Source organism: Oncorhynchus masou, chromosome 11 (assembly GCF_036934945.1).
Source record: "Oncorhynchus masou masou isolate Uvic2021 chromosome 11, UVic_Omas_1.1, whole genome shotgun sequence".
NCBI lineage: Eukaryota > Metazoa > Chordata > Actinopteri > Salmoniformes > Salmonidae > Oncorhynchus > Oncorhynchus masou.
The window spans coordinates 36,630,607-36,646,748 of record NC_088222.1 but is presented as its reverse complement, the minus strand read 5'-3'; the positions used below and the strand labels follow the sequence as shown (position 1 = coordinate 36,646,748).

The 16,142-nt window shown below is 40.3% G+C and overlaps 1 protein-coding gene across 2 annotated transcripts in view; it reads left to right on the top strand.

Moving 5' to 3' along the window:
- Nucleotides 1–3,358: 3,358 nt before the first annotated feature.
- Nucleotides 3,359–16,142, top strand: part of LOC135548621 (polypeptide N-acetylgalactosaminyltransferase 10-like) — a 136,845-nt gene continuing 124,061 nt past the window's right edge. Inside the window, exon 1 of one of the 2 annotated variants that reach the window (XM_064978420.1) lies at nt 3,359–3,789. In XM_064978420.1, the coding sequence (XP_064834492.1) occupies nt 3,631–3,789 (159 nt within the window). In that variant the 5' untranslated portion in view covers nt 3,359–3,630. The remainder of the gene's footprint in view (nt 3,790–16,142) is intronic. The other variant, XM_064978419.1, reaches the window with a different exon arrangement.

Below are 16,142 nucleotides of genomic sequence, written 5' to 3'. Positions count from 1 at the left end.
TGGTTTGGGATGAGTTGGACCACAGAGTGAAGGAAAAGCAGCCAACAAGTGCTCAGCATATATGGGAAGTCCTTCAAGACGGTTGGAAAAGCATTCCTCCCGAAGCTGGTTGAGAGAACGCCAAGAGTGTGCAAAGCTATCCTCAAGGCAAAGCGTGGCTACTTTGATTAATCTAAAATATATTTTGATTTGTTTCACACTTTTTTGGTTGCTACATGTGTTATTTCATAGTTTTGATGTCTTCATACTATTCTACAACGTAGAAAATAGTAAAAAAAAAAAGCAATAACTTGAATGAGTAGGGTGTGTCCAAACCTTTAACTGGTACTTTATGTAACAGTATAACTTTAGACCATCCCCTCGCCCATACCCAGGCGCGAACCAGGGACCCTCTGCACACATCAATAACAGTCACCCACGAAGCATCGTTACCCATCGCTCCACAAAAGCCTCGGCCCTTGCAGAGCAAGAGGGGAACCACTACTTCAAGGTCTCAGAGCAAGTGATGTCACCGATTTAAATGCTATTTAGCGCGCACCACCGCTAACTAGCTAGGCCTTTCACATCCGTTACATGTACATCCATTGATTCTTGAAGAATGACTTAAAAATTATTCATGTGCTTAGTTTAACTGTCACACTCCATGAGAACCTAAAATATAAGCTTTTTCCTCTCATGTTTGTAAACATTGTAAATGTAAACAAACCTGTACATCCTCAGAGCATGGTTAAAACAATAATTTTGATATCATGGTTGGTCAGTCCTTGCATCCATAGCTCTGTCTATTAATCTGAGAGTGGTTACATTTCTCTAGGCCCATCCCTCAGCTCTTTACCAAAACAGACGCTGGTGCGGCCGATTTTGTTATTGTTTCATCTGAGGATTTTCCCTTTAAACAGCTAGATATTATCAAGATATCAACGTGTCACCAACAAAAAGGTAAACAATAGGCCTATAGAAAATGCAGCATATGGCATTCATTTTTCACATGTAATAGCACTTTTCAGTAGTGCTCAAAGCATGCCATTCCATGAACGCAGCATTTATTTTTCAAATCAATGAGCCCAATCAGTCCTCATGACTAATAAGTTCTTAGTTTTGGGGTTATGCTCAGGGTAAACAACGGCTAATCTATACTTCCATATTTCCAAGTCCTATTCTTGAAGATCAAGGGGTATAACATTTATTGGAATGACTGGAATTCTGATAAACTTTGTTTTTTAATGTAAATATATAATTTAATTGTATTATTATATGTAGTAGAAAGTAATGGGTTAGAAGAAGCCTACATAACCAACCCATAAAGTAAAATTTAACATCCATATATGGCCAGCTATTTAAACTTTAACATTGATTTATCCTGCAATAGATTGGTAATATACATGTTTGTCTTCCTCTAATGCCTCTTAAGGGGAAAGGAATCAAAAAGTAGCGGTATGTAATCAGATTACGTTACTAAATTTGTGTAATCCAAAAATTACTGTTACAAATTTGGACAGTTAACTAGTAACCGAAATGGATTACATTTATAAAGTACCTACCAAACCCTGCCCATGTGTCCCAATCACAGAAAATAATGACAAATTCACTTTGAGCTACATTCACAGATTTAACATTACCCAAATTATGTTCTATCCAGACTGAGTCTACATATGGGTCAGCCAAAAGGCAGGGATCCACTTTCTCCAAAAATGTCACTCCCACTGGGCCAGAATCATAATTTGCCTGACCATCAGGGCGAGGTTTGGACTATGAGGTCTTCACCGCACCTGCTACCGCAGGTAATTCATCCTCATACTCGTCAGGTTAAATTTCTGAACCATCAGAGACGGCACAGTACGGTTTGTATTACCACCATTTCTCCTAAACACACATCTTACCTCTGCACTTGGCTCTTCTTCACTGTTCATAACCACGTACATACGTTCACCACGCTCATGCCGGACCTTCATCCGCTGTATATTGTTTGCAGAACACACACTGATGGACTTTCTCCAATACCCAACTTCTGTTCCAATTTACTTGCCTGGCCTTCTCTGGCCTCTTCATGCTTGCAAAACGTGGCTACTCTGTATCTTAGAGCAACGTCTGTCCTGCACCACCTTTACAATGAAAACAATCACGTGAAAGGAAGCTGCTCTTTCCACACTTACTGGTAAAGTAATTTATGTTGATTTCAAAGAATTAACTATATAAACTGTTACTTTTTGGGGGTTCAAACTGGTTCCAGTTTATTTTGCTGGTCGGAACAGTGGAACTGGAGAAAAAAAATATGGTTCTATTCAGAATGAAACGATTGGAAAATAACTTTGGTTCCCTCCCAATTCCTGCAGTCTGTTCCTGTATAATTTGTCTTCATGCTAATGCTAGTTAGCATTGATCTCGAAACTACCTCTAACTTCCTTCATATTGGACACATATACATAAAAAATGATTCCCCAAGTTTATCTGACTCTGGGGAAGTAGACCAAGGGCTTCATTGCCAATATCCCTTTAAGGAGCTTTGTGAAGACTTCCATTTTAATGTCATAAAGGAGCCAGGGTAAGTGTCATTTTTATTTCTGCAGGTCTGTAGGTGATTTAATATAAACATTGTGTTGTTGCACAGTTATGGTTCGGTTGGAATTCAAATATTGATTATTGGGACTCCCTAAAAACACACCACTTTGCTACAGGTTTGACCAGAAGTGAATTTTCCTAGCAGGTTAGGAGAGCATTTTCGCTAACCCTTTCCCTACTTACGAGCAGGGAGGAAGAGGCGAAGCAGAGGTTTTACTCAGCTGAAAAATGTCCACAAATATAAGCCCACAAAATTAGACATTTTTGTAGAGGTGTCAAATGTGGTCAACAAATTTAGCTAATTTGCTATGTGAGGCTTGATCAAACATACGTTTTGAAAAGGTTAGGTTGTTACAAATGCACTGACATAAGTGGATGCACGTGGAATTTGGAAAAGGTATATTTGAGTTGTGCCTGTTTCATAGAGATAGAGGACTCATCATGGATATAACCTGTTTTAGCATGGACGTTGCCATTGAGGGCTTCCACCCTTGTAAAGTAGTCAAATGGTTGGGGATTCCTATGAGTTGGGAGCAATCAGCCAATGAAGAACGCTCGTGCTGTCAAACAGACTATAGTAGCACGGAGTCCTCTACATCTATCTTTATTGTATATTGTTGTCATGCGTATCTACCCTCTCATTGGCTTGAATGGTCCCACCTGATCTCGCATGCCTTCCATATTTGTATTTCCATTGTTAGAGCGGTCACTTGACTATCTTGTCAATATTATATACCATCTTTGTTACCAGTCGCCAACGTTCCGGAGCATGTCTTTAACTTCATATCGTAACCTGCAACGAAAAAGTAACTTACACTCGTAGCTGTATTGAAGTGGTGTGTTTTTAGGGAATCTCATCATTCTTCACTACAAAGAATGCAAAAGTCTCCTTCCGTTTTGTGATCCCCCCCCAACCAGGATATTGATTAACTCCCCCTAGCGGAAGTGCCTGCAGCTCAATAAACTACATCGTTCGTTTGATCAGAGTGAATTTGTGAAAGTTGTTTCCACCGGGAAGGAGCTGCCTGGGAATACACTGTCGACAGCTTTTCTCGCATTTCTTCTGGAGAAATGAGGCGGAAAGAAAAACGTCTACTGCAGTTCGCAGGGTTGCTTATAGCGGCTCTTCTTTTCCTGCCGAACGTTGGTCTGTGGTCATTGTATCGAGATCGAGTCTTTGAGAACTCGCCAGAAATTGCGGAGGGACCGGGTGGCATCCTTCAAATACAGGTACGGTTGACTAGTACACGGTTTGGCTGAGTCGCGCTGCAAGTGAAAACACTTCTTGACTTGGTGTCACTGACTGTCTGATCACGTTGGAAATGGACGTAGCTAGTTAGCTGCACGCATTTAAAATATCTGCAACATTAACTGTCTAACGTTAGCTAGCTTTTTTAACATATTGACAATGTGAGGCTTTTTGGCAGCAGGTTCTTAAAATGTCAGTTGGCCAGCAAGTTTCTACATTACTAATTAATGTGTTCTTGCTACGTGTGACACTGCTTGTCACCCCCTTTTCAATGACATTAGCTAGTTTGCTAGCTAACTAGTTACGCTACTTTACAAATACATCTTTTCTTTAGGAAAAGGGGCATGTTGTCGCCAAAGTCGAGCTTTTCAGAAGAATGTGGGAGGATAATGCCAGGTAACTACGCTGGTGGATAGTGAGAAGGCCACGTAGCAGTCAGGAAATAGCTGTGTTACAAGTTACAAAGCCTAACGTTCGTTATACGAAAGGAAGTTGTGATGTGCAGCAGACAGTTGTTCACATTGGTTGTTGAGACCCAGCACAAAGATGCTGTTTTGAAATAATGTTTCTGCGTGGTTCTGTCAGCTATTTTTACTAGTATTCTACTAGCTGCACAAATGATGTCACGTTCGTATGGTAATGAGGAAACCTTCAAAATAAAAGCCCACACTTTATTGTGGATTAGTCATTCAAAAGATGATTAATTTTAATCAATGGGCACTTATTGTGCCCTCAAGAATAGGCAATAAGTAACCCAAATCTAACTGGCTGTAGCTCAGGACCTGAAGCAAGGATATGCATATTTTTGATACCACTTGAAAGGAAACACTGAAGTTTGTGGAAATGTGAAATTAATGTAGGAGAATATAACACATTAGAGCTGGTAAAAGAAAAACACTTTTTTGTTGTACTGCCTTTGAAATGCAAGACAAAGTCCATAATGTATTATTACAGCTCAGGCACAATTTAGATTTTGGCCACTAGATGGCAGCAGTGAATGTGCAACATTTTAAACTGATCCAATGAACCATTGTATATCTGTTCAAAATATTGTATCAAGACTGCCCAATATTCCCAAAGTTTAGCGTGTCTTTGCAGCGGGACTCTTATTTTGTGAGAAAAAATATCATTGATCGTGCTGCCAGAATAATATCCTGTTGCTTGGTGAACAGTAATGTTTTTCTTGCCCTGTTGCAGGGTTATTTGGGTTTTTGTGTGAAACAACTGACATTATTCATGCAATTCTACATGTAAAATTGGTGCACGGTCATTTCGCAAATTACGTTCAGATGTGCTAAGGACTCTCTGCCAGCAAACGCTAGTGGTGTGCCTGGGCCTTTAAATTTGTCCAGGATGTTATTCAGCCACCAGGCCCTGTCTTGTTTCTTTGTGTATTAGAGCTCAATAGGAGTTAACACGGCCCATGGAGCGCATCACAAGACCGGCACCAAAGTGCTACCTATCCGAGGGTACAGAATATTGTTTGAGAGCCAGTTAGTGCAGAAAGTCTGGTACATGGGCTATAGGCCCTACGTCTGCTCTGCTGTACTTCAGATTCTGTGGTTGTAAATCACGCCTGCCTAACAATGAAAGTGATGCAATTCTGAACTTTTTGTGACCCCCTTCCTCTCATATGTTAGGTTTAGTAAAGTGAGTCGAGTTGACCTGGTGGCCTTTTCTCTTTGTCCTGATGTGCCATTTTATTACATTAAGGTTGAGTAAGAGTTTAGCCTCTGGTTCAATGAAATATTCTCCATTTGACTCTCCTGAAATGTGAATGAGAGGGAAAAAGTTTTATGCTATTATTTCAAGGCTCCAGTAACCTTGGTTACGTAATTATTTATTTCAGCTTTTATTTCTTTCATTACATTCCCAGTGGATCAGAAGTTTACATACTCAATTAGTATTTGATAGCATTGCCTTTCAATTGTTTAACTTGGGTCAAACCTTTTGGGTAGCCTTCCATAAGCTTCCCACAATAAGTTGGGTGAATTTTGGCCCATTCCTCCTGACAGAGCTGGTGTTACTGAGTCAGGTTTGTAGGCCTCTTTACTCGCACACACTTTTCAGTTCTGCCGGCAAATGTTCAATGGGATTAAGGTCAGGGCTTTGTGATGGCCACTCCAATACCTTGACTTTGTTGTCCTTAAGCCATTTTCCCACGTGTTTCATCAAAAATGTTTGGGATGGGATGGCTCTGACAGTGAGCAGACGGTGTGTCACCAGTTGAGCTATAAAAGAACAGCGTGAACAGATTTTCTCCCTGGGAGAATCTCAATTGCATACTCCTTTGGTCCTCGCCTCCTTCTCAAAACCCAGGAGGTTAGAGGGGAGGGACCTCTGGCTTTCTCATCCAATGGGTTTTGAGTAGAGGATGCGAGGAGTAGGCAATTTAGATTCTCCCACTGTGTGCTCACTAACGTTACCTTTTCTGGCGGCTGTGTCATCACGCTGTCAACGCAACAGACTGACTGGGAGATTTGGAATGTAACTCGATAACCAACCTGTGTTTGAAATAATGCTGTGGTTGTAGTTGACAAGAAGCAAATAATAGTAGCATGTATGTTCCGTAGCACAAATTATTACACACAAAGTAATTAACGTTAGCTAGCTACGTTAGCATCATATTGAAATGAATGACTAAACACAGAAAGCATCCGACAAATTAGAATATCAAAGTTCAGAGCATGATGTCAGACATGTCATATCAGAATGAGTGCTTCATCCAATCCCATGTGTGACAGCTGTGAGCAGCCAACCACATCCCCTAACCAGCCATTAATCTACTAGTCTCCTTCTCTCCATCCCAGCGCTAGGATAAAGTGACTAAGGGCACAGTTGAAATCGGTGTGGTGGGACATTTGTTGGGGTTTCTTGCATTGGAATTATATTGAATTAGTCTTAAAGCCAAAAACATACAGTTAAAATGCTGAGACTCTGAGACCATTGAGTGCTTTTGAAGTTACTGAAGCAAGGCTGTTTTGGTAATGAATATAGGCTACAAGATTGATCACCTATTACAGCTGCCTTACCAAGATAATGCAAACTAAATGCTGAAAGTAAGTAGTAGCCTAGTTATTCATGCATGCAACAAATACTGAATAGCAGTTTGGCTTAGAATATTGACACTTCTGCGAATTGAAACAAATGAATGCAAACAGAACAAAACAGCGGCACCAAGTCGGCCTCGTAAACAATATATCAGCTGGATAAATGCAGGACACAATCTATATTTAGACTAGTTACATTAATAGGAAGCAAACGCCGTAACCAAAAGGCGAATGGCGATCCAAAACACAGTCTAAAGTGAGATGCAGCCATGTCTTGCCAAACAAATAGACCTATAGGTCCGCTTCGGATATGGAAAATCATGCCGCTCATGAGTACAGCAACACATTGGGATACGGCACAATACATTTCTGGATTAAATTCGACCCACTCAATGAATTACACAATGCCAGCCTACAATAAACATTGTTCAGACATGTATTATGTTAATCTCTGAAAATATGAAAAGTATATGCTCATTTCAACACCTTTTGGACCCTCACCAGTTTGCGTCCCTGTTTAATAGAGCAGTGCTTCTTCTGAGAGAATGCACATTTGAACCAGGGAGATGATAGAAAAACTAGCCTATATGAGTGGTGTGGAAAATAGACGTTTTAAACTGTTATGATTCATTATCCTATGCACAGACACGGTCTCAGTAAGGACGAACCCCCCCATTGCAACCTTTAGACGTTGATGTCAGCCGAGGTAAAACGTTAATACCTCAACCTCAGGCAGTACATTAAGAGAATCTGAAATCTTATTTTGTTTTGAATGTGTTAAGACCTTGGAAGATTAGAAGATTGGAGGGAGCAAGTCGGATGCGTTGAGAGCGGAGTCAATCGTTAAAGGCTCATACATTCCACATTATGGCGGGGAGGAAAATACATTTTGGAGTAAAGGCAGAGATGTTTGTTCACTTTGTTGTAAAGCGTTTCCTCCCGTCATTTCCCAGACAAGGCGAGCGTTGACCGCTGCTGGCGGAGGCTGTGCGCCTGCTGCTGCCTACTCTGTATGCCTCGGCGAGCTCCTCAGCCCTGCTAACAACAAGGGGCCAAATGAGAGGCAGGTGCAGGAAATGTGCAGCCATGGGTTATGATGATGAAGAATGTTGACTCCGTCAACTTGCCTGGTTAAGTAATGAAATGAAGGCAGTGAATGTTGTGGGGATGTTTTTTTTGTATTATTGTAGAGAGAGCGCAACACCAGACACTTTTTATGCAGTATCACATTTGTCTCCTACACTGCATATACTGCATGTGTTGTCAGACAAGGAATCACCAGCATCCCTAGTCATCTTGATGTGTATCTGTAAGGATGCACGAAGGGAATTTCTCAGCTGATAAAATATATTTTCTCAACCATTTGATATCAGTGATGAGTTCTTGTTGAAGTAGGCCTACTCTGATTCACTCTTCAACAGTGAAACTTGAGTTTAGGGCTGGCACAATTACCGTATAATCGTGTAACTGACGGTATGGATAAAGACCGTCATTAAAATAAAATAACTGTCGAAAATATATATTTTTATTGTATTTTTGTTGTTGTGTGGAACAAACAGCTGCCTGAAGACGGGACGGCTGGGCATACCTGTGGTTGAGTCCATTTCTGAGGGAACATGGACTCTTAACATGATGAAACTGTTGCTCCTTGCTGAAACAACCAAGGTGTTGTAGCAAAGTCTTTGGTTGCCTAGGCAATACCCCACTCCCTGCTCCAGCAGCACACATAGAATGAGTAAAATGGACTTGGAACCTCTAACCCTGGTAGACTCACAATGGCTGCCTGTGATTGTCAGTATTTCCCCTATTAATTTAGCGGTGGACCACTGCTGCTCAATAGTTGCAATCACAACAAAGATTATTAAAAAAATATATATGTATGATTCTTGTAATGAGTTGAATTAACAAATCACAGCACATCTTCAGGTGGGCCTTTGCGCTTCAGCAGACAAAGGACAGGAAGGGTGCTCATGTTCAGTAGCCTAATTTTCTCTTTTGTTGGGCGTACAAGATCAATTGGGTGTATGTGTGGTCTCTGTTAAATAGCCTGCAGAAATAGGCTATATGGGCTGAGAAGCACAACGCAGTTGTCTTTAACTTCCAAAATAATGATGGGCAATGTTTACTCTGACATTGACTGGAAATAAGTATTGATAACACATGCATTTTACTCTGCTTGCAAATTGCCGTGCACCTAAAAGTTATGCAAAATGTAGCTTAAGTCAAGAAAGTGTCCACTCCTATATTTCGCCCCAACTGTGCTCTTTTAAACTACGTCTGCCCTATTGGTTGATGTAGCCCAATGGTACCGATAGCCTAATAAACTCAGCAAAAAAAGAAACGTCCTCTCACTGTCAACTGTGTTTATTTTCAGCAAACTTAACATGTGTAAATATTTGTATGAACATAAGATTCTGTGGCCACCAGCTGCATTAAGTACTGCAGTGCATCTCCTCCTCATGGACTGCACCAGATTTGACAGTTCTTGCTGTGAGATGTTACCCCACTCTTCCCTCAAGGCACCTGCAAGTTCCTGGACATTTCTGGGGTGAATGTCACTAGCCCTCACCCTCTGATCCAACAGATCTTAGCCGTGCTCAATGGGATTGCGATCCGGGCTCTTCGCTGGCCGTGGCAGAACACTGACATTCCTGTCTTGTCGGAAATCGTTCACTGAACGAGTAGTATGGCTGGTGGCATTGTCATGTCAATGAGCCTGCAGGAAGGGTACCACATGAGGGAGGAGGATGTCTTCCCAGTAACGCACAGCGTTGAGATTGCCTGCAATGACAACAAGCTCAGTCCGATGATGCTGTGACACACCGCCCCAGACCATGACAGACCCTCTACCAGGCCTCGGTGTAACGCTCATTCCTTCAACGATAAACGCAAATCTGACTATCACCCCTGGTGAGACAAAACTGCGACTCGTCAGTGAAGAGCACTTTTTTGCCAGTCCTGTCTGGTCCAGCGACCGTGGGTTTGTGCCCATTGACAACCTTGCTGGTGATGTCTGTTGAGGACCTGCCTTACGACAGTCCTACAGGCCCTCAGTCCAGCCTCTCTCAGCCCATTGCGGACAGTCTGAGCACTGTGGAGGGATTGTGCGTTCCTGGTATAACTCGGGCAGTTGTTGCCTTCCTGTACCTGTCCTGCAGGTGTGATGTTCGGATGTACTGATCCTGTGCAGGTGTTACACATGGTCTGCCACTGCAAGGAAGATCAGCTGTCCGTCCTGTCTCCCTGTAGTGTTGTCTTAGGCGTGTCACAGTACGGACATTGCAATTTATTGCTCTGGCCACATCTGCACTTCTCATGCCTCCTTGCAGCATGCCTAAGGCACATTCACACAGATGAGCAGGGACCCTGGGCATCTTTCTTTTGGTGTTTTTCAGTCAGTAGAAAGGCCTCTTCAGTGTCCTAAGTTTTCATAACTGTGACCTTGAATCCCTACTCTCTGTAAGCTGTTAGTGTGTTAATGACCATTCCACAGGTGCATGTTCATTATTTGTTTATGGCTCAATGAACAAGCATGGGAAACAGTGTTTAAACCCTTTATAATGATCTGTGAAGTTATTTGGATTTTTACAAATTTTCTTTGAAAGACAGGGTCCTGAAAAAGGGACATTTTCTTTTTTTTGCTTAGTTTGTTGGGCCAGTTGAGGATCTCTAATATTTTAATCTAATTCTTAGGCAATTTTAGCGACTTCTTTGATCCTGACTAGGGTGGAAAATTTGCTGGCATCAGGGCTGCAAAGCGAGCTGTGTCACATACACATAAAATAAGATTGCAGGACTGCAGTTGGGTTCGGGACCAGTCCTTGCAAGAGCAGGTGGGACAAGAAGTCAGCGGGTGCGAGTGTGATGAAGAAATTAGTCCAATGCAGGTTGCAGACGGAATCCAGACATTTAAAACGGAAATCGACAATAATAATAATAAAAAAAAAAAAGAAAATTCAACAAAGTATTAGTGATTTTGTATTTTTCAGTACCTTTATGAAATGGCATTCCCCTCCGCCTACGCACACACCGCACAGACAAACACTTTGTGTTGCCGGTAGGGCTGTATTCTCTTAACTCCACAGCTGCCTTCGCCACCAATATGCTGTTTCACTTTGCTATTATGCACATAGCAACATGGTCTAGGAAAAGGTACCAATTCAACAGCGCACTGATGTTTCAGAACCATGGACAGTGATCACTGACCAACACGGAAGAAAGCGCATTTGTTATTAAAGAATACATTTTTGTTTGTTGGTCTTACGTAATATAACCATACAATTTCAGTAGCACGTCTTAAACTGATGGACTGTGCTGCCTCCACAATCGATCAGTCCACTCAGACTGGCGCGAATCAGGAAGGTGTTTTATACATGATTTTTCAATTTTATTTTAGCTAGTTTTCGCCTTATCTTGGTCGACCAACAGCATATCGACCGAACAATCGACCAGTTGACTAAATGGGGTCTGCCTAAATATTCTGTGAAGTAAAACAAAGTTGCACGTTGCTGATTTCTCTATTGAAGCAAATATAATGACTTTCAATTTCAAAAGCGACCCATCCATACACAGCTGGACTCAGCAGCTCCCGCTTTCACCCGGTGTGCTATTTACAAACAAACACGTGACTGGCTCAACTTTTCTGTGGAATTATACACTTCATAATGTGAAGGGTGAATGAAGAATGTGCTTTATCGCCTAATGCATTGCACAAGTTGACTGCAAGTATTTATTTAAAAAGTAACTACAAATATATAACATTTATTGGAAAAACTTAAAAGAAATAGTTTTGACGGTATTGAAAAACCATCACGTGGCTATTTCCAAATACCCCAGTATACGGTATACCGGCCAAGCCTACCCTACAGCCTCAAGTTTCATTCCCCCAGCTTTGGGACACTTGTACATATGGCAGAAGTGCACATAGAGTTCCGTGGAGAAGGGAGTGATTTGGGATTTACCCTTATACTTCTAAATCATAGAGGAAAATGTCTTCTTCTAGCACTTCAGAGGAAGAATTTAAGAGGCAGTCCTATTCTTAAAGCACTTTCACAGACACTGGACCAGCAGTTCAGAACAGCTGTTTTGAAGATTGAGATGCTGTCTTTGTCAGAATTGCTGCATTTCTTGCTCCATTAGACCACGGCTTCTCTGCAAACTACCGGCGGGCGGCAAAGCTGTGTTTTTGATTTCTTATTTCACACATTTCTGTTTTTCCGATTTATATTTCAGTCACTGGAGGCCAATTTTTTATTTATTTTTTAAATCTGCTAAATCATTTAACTTTTGACCTTTTTTATAATCACGAAGGCACAGCGAGGAGAGGGTAGTCTCTTTCTGTCGCTGGTAGTCTCTCGCTGGTCTCTGTCTCTGTCTGTCTGACTCTCTGTGTCTGTCTGTCAGTCTCTCTGTCTGTCAGTCTCTCTGTGTGTCTGTGTGTCGGTGTGTCTCAAATTCAAGCTGCTTTATTGGCATGAAAAACATTGTGTCAATATTGCCAAAGCAACAATGTATACATTGTAACAAAATTATAAATGATAGCGAATATAAAATGGTAGTAAATGATAATACAACATTAAATACAAAAATAATCACAATAAAATGGTAAGTCAATAGTAGAAATGTAATAATTATAAAATCAAATTATGAAACTATAACTAACTTATAACTAAATAACGGTCATCTTCTCCTTTATACTACAATCATCATTACTACGACTACTACTACCATCACTAAACTTATCACTACCATTACCACCCACATTTGGAATGATAAACAGCAATAGTAATAACAATAATAGCAATAATAAGTAAGTTACTGCTTACTATGCAGATGTTATTATTCAGTGTCCCTCAGGCTATGACAGGAAAATACATATTTGGCTGCAAGAGGAGCCATTGCTCCTTCGCCCATGAGTATTCTTAGTTTTTCCTCTGGGTTCAATTTGTAAAGATTTGGAATATGTGTAGTCATTTCTGTGAATAATGAATCTCTTTGTGAGGAATATTTATCACAGTAAAGGAGAAAGTGCATCTCTGTCTCTACCTCCCCTGTTATGCAGTGACCACATACACGCTCCTCTTTGGGTAGCCATGTCTTTTTATGTCTGCTGGTTTCTATTGCCAATCGGTGGTCACTCAGCCTGTACTTGGTAAGGATATGTCTCTGCTTCGTATCTCTGACAGAGGAGAGATAATCAGCCAATTCATATTCTCTGTTTAGGGTCAGATAGCAATTTAGTCGGCTTTGGGATTTTGTTTAATTTTTCCAATGTTGTAAATATGATTCCTTTGATTGGTTCATGATTTTGCTTATTGGAATTCTTTCTTTTGAAGCAGTGCTGGTGTCAGCTTGGTTGGTGAGGTCCAACACCAGCTGACTGAGAGGGCTCATTTCTGGGCTCAGCTCTTGGGTTTGAAGTGATTTAAATTGCAGACTTGAATTCAGATGTAGCCAAAATTTTAATGATCATTTCTGTATTTTCATTATTACTGGAAAACGGCCCAATTCTGCCCTACATGCATTAGTTGGCGTATTTCTCTGGACTTGTAGGATTTTCCGACAGAATTCTGCATGTAGGGCTTCAATTGGATGTTTGTCCCACAAGTCCAGTTTATTGCGTGGCTCCCAAACCTCACTTCCATAAAGAGCTATTGGTAGGATTACACTGTCAAATATTTTAGTCCAAATTCTAATTGGGATGTTGATTTTGAATAATTTCATTTTTATTGCTTACATTGCTCTGCAGGCTTTTTCTTTGAGTGCATTCACTGCCATATTAAAGTTTCCCGACGCAGATATGGTCAGACCAAGGTAGGTGTAATTTTTTGTGTGTTCAATTAAGGTGTTGTTCAGGGTGAATTTGTGTTTCTGACATCTGTTTTTTTTGGGGGAAAATCATGATTTTAGTTTTTTGGAAATTTACTGCCAGGGCCCAATTATGGCAATATTGCTCCAGAATATTAAAGTTCTGTTGAAGACCTTCTTTGGTTGGTGATAGAAGTACCAAGTCATCAGCATATAGCAGGTATTTCACCTCTGTGTCAAATAGTGTGAGTCCTGGGGCTGGAGATTGGTCCAACATGTCTGCTAATTCATTGATATAAATGTTGAAAAGATTTGGACTCAAACTGCAGCCTTGTCTCACACCTCGACATTGTGAAAAAAATTCTGTTCTTTGGTTTTTCATTTTTATTGCACGCTTGTTTTCTGTGTACATACATTTTATTAAGTCATATACCTTCCCACCAAGCCCACTTTGTAGAATTTTGTAGAATAGCCCTTCGTGCCAAATTGAATCAAATGCTTTTTTAAAGTCAATAAAGCAAGCAAAGATTTTGCCCTCTTTTTTTGGTGGACGTGTTTATTAATTAGTGTAAGGTGTGTGTGTATATATGGTCAGTAGTGCAATGGTTATGGAGAAAGCCAATTTGACATTTACTTATTATATTTTTTTCTTGAAGAAATGTTTGAATTCTTGAATTCAAAATGCTACAGAAAATCTTTCCCAAGTTACTGTTTATGCAAATTCCCCTGTAATTATTGGGGTCTGATTTGTCTCCACTTTTGTGGATAGGGGAGATGAGCCCTTGGTTCCAGACATCAGGGAAGCAGCCAGAAGTTAAAACCATGTTGAACAATTTAAGCACAGCATTTTGCAACTCAGGTGTGCTATTTTTCAGCATTTCATTTCTGATGTTGTCTAGACCACAAGCCTTCTTTGATTGAATAGATTTTAGCTTTTCATTTAGTTCTTGTTGGGTTATTGGGTAATCTAATGGATTTTGGTTGTTTTTAATGACCTAATTCAAGGATGTTCAATTTTTCTTTAATTTCTAATTGGTTCTGTTGTAAGTCTTTTGTGGGATGTTTTTGTATAGATTATCAAAATAAGTATTGTTAATTCTTGTGGCTTTGTGCTTAAATTGTTCCACATGTCCCAGAACTGATTTTGGTTAATTGCGTTTTCAATTTCATCAAGTGTCCTGTTGGTATAATTCAATTTCTTGCGTTTCAGTGTTTGTTTATACTGCTTCAGAGTTTCAAAGTATTCATATCGTAGCTCTGGGTTGTTTTGCTGCTTATGTTTTTTGCTTGACATTTGTCTCAAGTGTTTTCTAATTGTTTTACATTCATTATCAAACCATTTGTCAAACATTTTGATTTTTACTTCTGATATTGCATTTCTTTGTTTTTCTCAAATTTGCTTTCGATGCTGCTTTTTGGAATATGCAGTTGATGTTTTGGGTAGCTGAATTGACACTCTTTATTGTTTTGGTATTGTGAGTTATTGAAAAACTGTATACAGTTCATCATTTCATTTGAGTTCAATGTTTCAATGAATCTCTCTCCACTGTTTGGAGCCCATCTGTACGATTGGTTTATGTTGTAGAGTTTATTGGGCTGTTTTTTTAAATGAATATTGCCGGTTAATTTCTTCAGAAACACGTTGATCTGACAAGGGTGTCTGTGGTCTGACAGTGAATGCACTAATGGAAGAGGGGTCAATGTCAGTGATGGCATAATCGACTACACTTGTCCCAAGAGCTGAGCAGTAAGTAAACTGACCTAAAGAGTCCCCTCTGATTCTACCATTAAGCATGTACAGGCCTAAGGCTCGACAGAGATGTACTAACTCCTTTCCATTTTTGTTCAGTATTTGGTCAGGACTGTTTCTATTATTTTATAATAGGGCTACTGTATAAGGAGGGGTGTCCAAATATGTGGTGGTTACCTCCCGCATTAGTGTAGTCAGGTTCAGAACCTGTTCTTGCATTGAAATCTCCACAAAGAAGCACTTTACACTGTGCCTGAAATGTAATGATTTCTGTCTGGAGATTGTCAAAAAACTGATCATCATAATATGATGAATCTGAAGGAGGAGCTTAAGCTGCACATATGTATACATCATTGTCACAATAGATTGTACCTTTGTTAAGTTTTAGCCAAATGTGAGTGGTACCTTTTTTCATTTCATCCAGCGCTAAGTCCCGCATATGCCAAATGATGATTCCACCTGAGTCTCGGCCCCGTCTAACATGTTTATGTTTGATTGATGGTAGTAAACTTTCTCTATAGCCTGAGGGACACTGAGTATCTATGTCTCCACGACACCATGTTTCCAGTAGGATTATGATGTCCTGTCCCTTGATGTTTTTAAGCAATTCTGGATTTGTTGTTTTATAACCAAAATGTGAAGAGTATAGGCCCTGGATATTCCAAGAGCTGATAGTTAATGATCTCATTTATAATAAGTGTATTCACTGGTTTGAGTAAAGTACATC